At 46.7% G+C, this 9,393-nt stretch overlaps 1 protein-coding gene across 2 annotated transcripts in view; it reads right to left on the bottom strand.

Moving 5' to 3' along the window:
- Positions 1 to 1,610: 1,610 nt before the first annotated feature.
- Positions 1,611 to 9,393, bottom strand: part of LOC8026673 (phosphatidylserine decarboxylase proenzyme, mitochondrial) — a 58,433-nt gene continuing 50,650 nt past the window's right edge. For both annotated transcript variants that reach the window (XM_029978328.3, XM_029978329.3), the window contains 3 exons: positions 9,209 to 9,350; positions 6,779 to 6,939; positions 1,611 to 4,023 (listed from right to left, as the gene is read on the bottom strand). In XM_029978328.3, coding sequence (XP_029834188.1) covers positions 3,787 to 4,023; positions 6,779 to 6,939; positions 9,209 to 9,350 — 540 coding nt within the window. In that variant the 3' untranslated portion in view covers positions 1,611 to 3,786. The remainder of the gene's footprint in view (positions 4,024 to 6,778; positions 6,940 to 9,208; positions 9,351 to 9,393) is intronic.

The following is a 9,393-nucleotide window of genomic DNA, read 5'->3' as shown; positions in this document are numbered from 1 at the left end:
GTAGCCTTTTATGTCAATTCAAAACCGAGCTGCATAGTATTCGTGTTCGTTACGATTGATGTCCTTGCATCCGGGACACTGGTCGGGCACTGCTGCACCTCGAGCGCGGACTCGACAGGAAGCACCCCGGGGACAGCTGCGGCCCGCTTGAGTCATGGGCAGCAAGTACGATGGCTCTGGTTTCTTTTGATGCTGTTTCGTAACACTGAGCTACGCAGAGTAAACCATGAGCTACCAATTAGAATCGAGGAAAACGCAGCTGCCCACTGCTTGCGTGCATGTCAAATTTGCGCTTCGAAGGTAGTGCTTGCTTTGAAAGGGAAAGATATTCATCTCTAAACGAAACCATGAAAATGCAGCAATTTTTTGCCCGACAATAGTGTCGGCACAGGCTGCAAATGCTTCTCCGGGGCACTGCACCTTCTGCTTTTGGTGCCATGCCGACACCCTCGAAGGGTTCACCACCAGGCTGCGACATCCTCGTGCTGCAGTACTGGTGGGCATTTGTGAAGCAACTGCTGCAAGATGCCCATTAAGCAAGATGCCCATTATCAGGGTGTGAAGTTACACCCTGATAACAAGACTGCTCCTCCACAGTGAAGACACCAGCAACCATATCATGGGGCAGATTTGTTCAGAGTAAAGTCCTTTCCAATTTTTTAACAATCGCCAGTTTCTGACAGAGTGCCACGGAACTTCAAGGGAATACAAAAGGTGTGCAAACATACTAAACTTCAAGTAATTTGCTAAAAGTGTTTGCTATATTAGATTCACATCATACTTTTGCTATTCTAAGTATTCAAATGTTATTAATATTCGAAAGCTGCAAATAATGACTTTGGAATCCTTCGATTTCTCGCATCAAGCTCAACTCCAGAGTGCAGGTGAGAAGCAGTGAAGCTTCATGCGAGAACTTCAAGAATTCTGAAGGCACTCTTCGCAGTTATTGAATATTAAAAAAGCCCTAATCTTTGCTGCGACACCAGCACTCTGGAGTTAGGCTTCACCGTTTCGCACCCGCACGTAGGTCAAGCTTCACTGCTCCGCACCGGTGTACTACGAGAAACGGCTCAAGTGTCCAAGCAGCTGGGTAGGCTCTATGACATCCGAAAGTTTGCTCTTTACTGCAAGCAAGACACCTCATTTTAAAAGACAGTGCCAGTAAAGGAAACCTTCAAACTACATTCACATAAATAAGATAGCTATTCCTTTGCTTGCTACGTTGCATTTTTTTGTCCAACTAATCTTATCAGGGCCCTTTTGTTTTGTCTCGATAAAATTATCTGGAAGGTTTCTCATGTAATATCCTTAAACTATGCCTTTTCATGTTTCCTTTCTACAAAAAATCTACAGCCATGATTACCTTACATAAGTATTTTACATCAAATGTAGATACATTAAATGCAAAATATTCATATTAGCAAATATTTGAACTCAATTCACAGTAAAATATTAATGTTGATATTCGATTCACAATCACAACCTTCTTTTCGTCACAACTAGTTAAGAAATGCTTTGAAACAAACCACAGAAAGTGGACAGAGCACACCATGCCTAAAAAACAACTAACCAATGAGGAGAAAAATAAATAGAGGTCCACACCCACAAAGTACAGAAAGTATTTGTTTATTAGGACAATCTTAAAAGGAGCCAAAAGCTTGTCCCTACACGGTACAACACTTTCCCTAGTTCCCCGCCCTCCTGAGGAATTGCCGCAGGTGTGCCGAGGCATTCACCCGGGAAAGATGCCTTGCCGGCACAGCCGGTCAGCACCCCCCCCGGCATGCATCGGTGAACAGGCACTTTACAGCTGCAGGTGTTTGGCCATCCGTGGAAAGCCTTCGACCATAGCAAGATGATCTGTCGACAAATATCCTGCCGCGAAGACTGTTCTCAACCCGAGGTCCGCCGCGGCGTCGGCAAACGAAGCAAAGACAACCTTTCACCAGGCTCTCGTTGACTTTTCCTAGATTAAAAATGCGAGCAAACGCAAAAAAGTGTTCTCTAAAACAGCAGGAACATCACAATTCCCCGATTCATAACTTTTGAAACATATGCGCAAAAAATACCCTGCACGATTGTCACTCATTAAAGATTCGCTGACTCGAGCCAGCTAGCACATGGCAATGGGAACATCAAATGATATATTTAAAGGAAGCAAAAATGAATAGGACCTCGGATTTTTGAAAGGATCGATAACTCCAGTCCTCGCCACAAAAAGAATGTGCCACTTTGTTCCCGTCCCCAGCTCGAGAGCAAGATGAACTGCTGCCTCGTGGCGACAGAGCAGGACTAAGCCTTGCGGTTTGAACTCGCCAATTTATCTCGCTCAATGTTCAACTTCTCTCAAATGGATTAAACGCACATCCCCCGGAGTTCCAACCGATCCCGACAACGCCACCGCGACACAGCCCGTCGCACATTTGGAGAGCCGAACGAGACGAGTACATAAATAACGAACAACACGGTACAACCAGGTACGACGTGAAGAGAAAGAGAGTCGTTCCCTCAAGCGGGAGAGCGACGGCAGCACCTCATAACCGGGAAGCCAACTAGCGACACGGCAAAACAAAACCTCCAATAACGGAAAGGGACGACAAAAAAATGCCTCGGCATATCACAGACCCCCGGAGAGAAAGAGTGGGTGTCTCCCCTCCTTACTCAACCCCAACTTCTACAGCCCTGGTGCAAAAGCCAACAACCCCACGTGCTGAAAACCAGGAAAATTAATCTTTGCTCCCCTCTTGAGCAAGAAGCAAGATATCGGGCCTCGTTCCGCTGTATAAAAATGTCCCAGCTACCGGATGAAAAGACGGAGCGCGACTGCCTCCCTCCAAAGACTGGGGGGAGGCAAAGACCAGATTTCGGTGGAAGCCGACGATGCCGTAAAACCTATCTGGATAATGAGTGTCGTGCGGCGAGTTGTCCCCGTCATTGCAGCGAACACTTGTACTGATGCCTCACGAGCCAGCATACGACGTGCGCATTGCTTTACGGCACAGAGGCAATTCTGGCTTCTTGGAAGAGCGGCCCTTGAGAGGATGACACGCAGCTGGTCCGACTGTGGCAGTGCGATGCAACCCCTACCCCCACTCGAAGCTAGACGGCACCAACCGAGGGGTCACCGGCCTTCCAGATAGCCTCAGCGATTGAGTCGACGCGTAGCTTTTCTGGCTCGAAAGATATGAGAAAAGAGTTTCATGCTCGCCTTGGTTTCTGCCAACCACCTCTTTTCGGCTGGAACAACCTAATGATGCAGACGTCTAAAGCGCACGACTGACAATTCCTTTGGTCTCCGGAGCATGGCACCTCTCACCGCTTCCATATAAAAGATAAGAGAAAAAAATATGAACAAGAGCTACGAACGCCTCTCCGTACTCGCCCGTTTCTGCCGACCATCTCTTGTCCGCAGTTAGAAAGGAGCCGGGAACTTGTCCCCTTCGCAACGCAATAGTGAAACGAATGACTAAAGAGCGCGTCTGACAATGTCTCTACCTTTAGCCTTCGATGGACGGTGTCTCTTGCCACCTTGGTATCAAAAACACGAAGGAAACGAGAGCTACACCTTCATGTTCGCCTCGGTTTCCGGCAGCCACTTCACTTTGGCAGGGACAACGAGACGATGTCCGACAATGTCTCCTCCTCTAGACTACACTGCATGGCGCTTCTCACCACATCGGTGTCAAAAACACGAGGGAAACGAGAGCAGAACCCTGGTCACCGGTCAACCACGACCTCCGGGGACGACAGTGCGTTGTCCTTTGGGGGACTAGCTTTGTGGATGCGTCAGTGGGCACCCTTCGGCCTCCCCACCAGCTGCCCGTAGCGGATGTGCTGCCCTTCTTCCAGCTCCAGGGCAAAGTCCTTAGGTGCCTCGAAGATGAGCACCACCGTGGAGCCCAGGTTGAACTCCCCAAAGGGGTCCCCCTTGTCCAGCCGCACTCCCGCCTCGTTGTGGTTCGACTGGAAGCACTGGTCGTCGAAGTCGTGCCGCCGGTACCGACGCCGGTTGGTCACGAGGTTCTGGAACGGGACGACGCGAGATTACCCTCCTGGACCGCCCGCCGAGCTGCCTAGCGGTTCTCGCTCGAGTTTGGATGCACCCAAACACAAAGCTATGAGAAATCTCCGCGCTTGTTTGGATCCGACAGTGTTGCGGGACAGGAATTTTACTTCCGAATTTCGCTTTCGTCAATTGTCTAACGCTTGTTGAAACTTGTTAACGTACCACATATTCTGCCTCGGAAGCCAATCTTGAAGAGGTGTAATGCCGTAGACAAGATGTAGGGTTGTGCGAATATTCAAAATTTCAAATGGTAGTTGCGAATAATAGACTATTCGATATTCGCTTCGCGAAGAACTGCACTATTCGCGTTTTTTGAAGTGTTGATTGTGGTGGGTTAGCTCCCATTGAGTGCGCTTCTTTCCGAGCACCGGTGCACAGTGGAGAAGCAATACTTGAGGAAGCAAGCTCCACGGGTGTTGCTTCTCTGCATTCCATCGGTGCTCGGTAAGAAGCGCACTCAACGGGGTAACCAAACCGCGATAAACAGATAGAAAAGTATGAATACTGCAATTGCGTGCTTGGAAGAAAAGCATACATTCAAAGCGGGGTAGTGCACGTGTGCGGACTGTATTTGAAAATAAATGGAAACTTTGTGAATCTGTATATCTACATTGTAGTAAAAGTTCCAAAATTAAACTGACTGTTATGGAAGAGTAAACTATGTTAGGTAGAGATGCCCTTACAACCTGCGTTCATCATGGGCGATTCTTTCTTTTTTAACTTGAGGTTAAAGAAAGCATATTTTATATAGCAAGATTTTGCAAATAAACTCAATTGGGTATAGCTGGCCATCTCTATAGGATTCATTATATACTGAATACATTGTTTATTTGTCCTCCCAAGACATTGGACCTTATGAGGTCACAGTTAAAAAATATAGATGTATTAAACTTAGCTTATAAATGAGCAAGTGGAACAACCTTTCATAAGTTTAGCTGGGTTTTCGTCTAAGCATTATGCAATGGTAGTGAAAGGCGTGGAAAAAGCTATTCGATATTCGAACTGAAAATATTCGGCGAAAACAACTATTCGCTTCGAATTCAAAATCTACTATTGGAACAAGACTAACAAGATGTAATCTCGTAGACGAGATCTAATGCCGCAGACAAGATGCAACATCAAGGACAGATGTAATGCCACGGAAAGAGCGTACAGTCGAACCCGGATCTATCGAATTTAAAGTGGATTGTAAAATAGTTTGATATATCGATAATTTTGTATACGCGCATCTGTGCTAATACCGAAGGCTGCGACAAACAGGATTTTACCAAATCAAGCCTCTAAGAGCTGCTAAATACTGTGAGCAAGCCCATGTGGTATAAAGTCACAGTCGACCATGAGCCCCCCTCGATGGGGCCCCACGGTCTCCCCACCGCAAGACCGCAACGCCAACCCCATAAAACACCAGCTCACCGCGCTCACTATGCTTCCCAAGCCTTTCCCTTTCGCCCGTATGCTCTCGCTACCACCATCTCAAGTGTCTCCCCTCCGCATTCCCAGACACCTCTCCCCCGTGTTTCTCGCTGTGTTCTCGGGCCTTGGTCTTCGCTTACTTCGCTTTGTGTAACAGACCGCCTTGGCCTCTAGCCCTCTTAACATGTAATCCCTCTAAGCTCTTCAATAAAGTCCCTAATTACTATCTCTATGCCCAGCCTCAGCCCTGCCATGCCTCACAATACAGTAGTGCTTAGTTGGTGAAGATCACAAACACCTTAGTGTTTGGCGATTACTTGGCCTGGCATTTACGTTTAAGCTGCCACCGTGTTTGCCATCGTTTATGCATAGACACGACCTCCGACCTTGACACAGTGCCGACAGCAAAACAAAAATAATAAAAAAAAAAACGGAAAAAGTGAGCTGCATAAAAAAACAAAAACACTCTCGATCCATAGAATAAAGTTAAGTAAGCAACAAAAAAGAAACCTCACTAAATTTAGGCAGCAAAAAAAAAAAAAAAGGTAAAAAAAAGAAAAACTGGGCATAGCAAAACCCCGAAAGAAAGAGGTAAATAAAGATAAGGGGTTCAAAGTGTGATTGCTAAACCGTTGTTGCCCACACACTCCACTTGAGGAACTTTTTTCTCTTTTTGCTTATTTTATTTTGGGGCTAAGGAGTCGCGCAGGTGCTCCGGAAAAAGAGCGAAAAGAGCGCAGGCTACCGTTCCAGCGGGCACTCCCTGCCCTTCCCCCTTGCTTTTGCCATCCTCCTCCTTTTTTTTTTTTTTTTTGCAATTGGTTTTTTGTTGCATATTCCAGCGCTCCTATGACTTGGCAGTTTGCCAGCACCCCAACGTGAGCTATGTACTTGCCACCAGTGCAATCTGATCGCGGGAGAAGCAGCCGGAGGAGCAACAGGTGCCCTAGCAGGGGCCACCCTGCTTCCTTCCCTGGTTCGCTATATTAAGTGTCCCCGCCATGGGAGTTCGATACAGAAAAACAATGCTCCTATACTATTACATGTGATTTTCATGGGGATGTTCAGACTGTTTCATATAAACTTAAATTCGAAGCACTCCAGTGTGACATAACCAGGGCTTGACTGTACATTCTATTCCCACTAAATTCGGTGGGGAAGCTGACCGTGACACCTGTGAATGTATTTTATATTCGTGGGAGTTTAGATTTTCAACCGCGATTAGAGTTTCTTTCTATTTGAAGAAAACTGGGGCCCAGAATTGCAGCTGCCCCCGGTCCGAGGAACGGTGGGACGTACGCTGTCAAAGTAGACCTTGATGGAGCCGACGTTGGTGGCCCCGACAGCGGTCATGCTGAAGAAGCCGTGCTGCCAGTGGCCCATGTACACTACCCGCTCGTTCATGTTGAACAGGCCCGCTATCCAGTTCACCACGCCGGGGCGCACGCTCAGCAGGGTGCCTGCCCAAGGAACAAAAAGACGCACCGGCTCACGACACTCCACAACACGGCTTTATACCGACAATACAAACTGCAACTCGCAACCACCCGAAACAAAAAAAATCGAGAGGTCCTGCGTTAATTCAGAGTACAGTCACAGCGATAGCTGCAACACGTCACTGCAATGTCAATGGGCATGGGAGTCGCGTTCACGCATTGTGGCGTGCGTGAAGAAAAGCATTTAGAACAAAAAGAGCACCTGACCACTTTGTTCAGAATGCTTTAGTTTCAGTTCCTGTAGCGCCTACTACAAATTTTTTTAATAAAAATTTAATGTAATGGTTTTGCTATAATGAGGGCGAGAGTCCATTCGCCAACTGCATTAAACCCCAAAAACTTGTACTTTAAAATGTCAGTCAAAACGTTTTAGTTACAATGAAATCTAGTTGATACGATTTTCACGGGAACCGAAAAATAAAACATTAACCGAAAATCCTATTGTCCAAAATGAGCTAAATAATTTAATAAAATAAGCGTACCGGTGAGAAACTTGCTTTTATTCCGCAGCCTTAAAATGGTCGGTCATTTTGGTTTGCGTTTTCTTCTTTTCAATATCGATAAACAAGTTCTTTTGAAAGTTAAAAAAAAAAAAGATACGCAGTTTGGTCAGCCAGCTTGGCCAGCTTGCGCTCTCATCGGCCTTCTCGCGAAGTTTACCGTCGATGTTCACACCTGCTGTTCGTACTTCTTTAAACCAAACCAGGAGGATTTCTTCCATCTGTGCATGCTGCACACCTCTCGTTTCCTTGACGCTCGCGCCGAAGACTTGCACCTTATTGCAGATTTCTTCCCGTTTGCCGACAAGTGTTAAGAGTAGAAACCGGCAAGCCTAGTTGGCATGCCAGGTCTACGTGCTTCTTCGGGTCTTCTTCGACCTTGTAGATAACGTCCATTTTTTTCTTTTAGAGACAGTGGCTTGCGTTTCCTTGGCATTGTCACGGTGGTTAACGATACCACAAAAGCCATGAATAGGGAGCATTAGAGAGTGAACAGACAAAGCGAGACAGCGCACTTGGAAAGCGAAAGAAAACGTGCAGAGACGCAAATATTGTGCAAGAGGTGGCTATCACCGCCAACGCCACCTACTGGGTGCAACGCACACCTAGCCACGTGATACCAGAGTGCGCTACTTTCCGCTTGATGGCAAACAGCAACGCCCGACTGGGCGGTTATGTTGGAACACTCCAGCGTTAACAATGGCTCTCGTGCTGTGGCCACGCAACGGGCCGCTCGTGGCTCGTTAGAATGGGATTTGAGCTTTTGATTCCAGTATGTACAGGGTGTCCCAAAAGAAAATTTACACGGTCTTCTTTACCGCAAAATTAAACTAGGCATCGCCAAACGCTCATTCTCCGCCCAAAGGTAGCACTAGAGGTCACAACCAGGTGCCAAAGTGTCAGCCCGATCCGATAACTTAATCACAAGTTGTAAGTGATTTTCTGAAAATTTCAATGGGAAAATGGCGGCCGACGGAGTTTTTGAACACATGGGGCTCTGTGGCACCAGAAACCAAAAACGGGCAAAATTGGGCTCCATTTTCCCATTGAAATTTTCAGAAAATCACTTATAACTTTTGATTAAGTTATCGAATCGGGCTGAAACTTTGGCATCTGGTTGTGACCTCTAGTGCTACCTTTGGGCGAAAAATGAGCGTTTGGCAATGCCTAGTTTATTTTTGCGGTAAAAAAGACCGTGTAACTTTTCTTTTGTGACGCCCTGTATACTGGAATGTAAAGGAATAATTTTTTTAAATGCCCGTAAGAACCCACTTTCGGAGTCGTATTATCTGATTTCGAGCAAAAATGTGATTGTATCGTCCGTATCAAAATACATTGCTCCTATGGGATGTTGGCCGGGAATGAAAAACAATGTATTATACCAAAAAACGTATTATGTCCAATGGTAACAACAAGATTCCACTGTAGTTAGCTAAATAACAAATTTCGCCCCTTTTCTCATGGCCCCTATGGCCCTCACCTCAGCCCCAAGAATAAAAAAAAAAAAAATCCTAATATATAAATAATTTTTTTTTTTTTTTTAAGTTTTAAATTTTTTTAAATAATCTGTATACGGTGCATTGGATTTCCGTACCTTGCACATGAGAAATTATTCCTCGTCGTGTAGCCTGTCCCAGAAAGTAGCACTGTCCAAGCTGTGTGTGTTGTGTTGGGGGTGCTGATGCTCCCCCCTCTCTCCATATTCCCCCTTGGGAAGGGGACTCCCTCCTTACCTGGGAAGTGCCTCCTGTGCTGGACTTCCCACTGGACAGGGGAGTGGAAGCGGTGGTAGTCCCCGGGGGCCAGGTACACCACGCAGTGGTACAGCTCCGTGCCTTCCTGCTGCAGTAGCTTCTGCTGGTACTCCTCCTCCCCCTGCACACACGGGCATGCCGTCGGGTGAAGCCCCTGACCCTCC

Source organism: Ixodes scapularis, unplaced genomic scaffold (genome assembly GCF_016920785.2).
Source record: "Ixodes scapularis isolate PalLabHiFi unplaced genomic scaffold, ASM1692078v2 PGA_scaffold1__304_contigs__length_218370807, whole genome shotgun sequence".
In the NCBI taxonomy this organism is placed as follows: Eukaryota; Metazoa; Arthropoda; class Arachnida; order Ixodida; family Ixodidae; genus Ixodes; species Ixodes scapularis.
The sequence above is the reverse complement of the archived record's forward strand: the minus strand, read 5'-3'. Positions and strand labels throughout refer to the sequence as shown.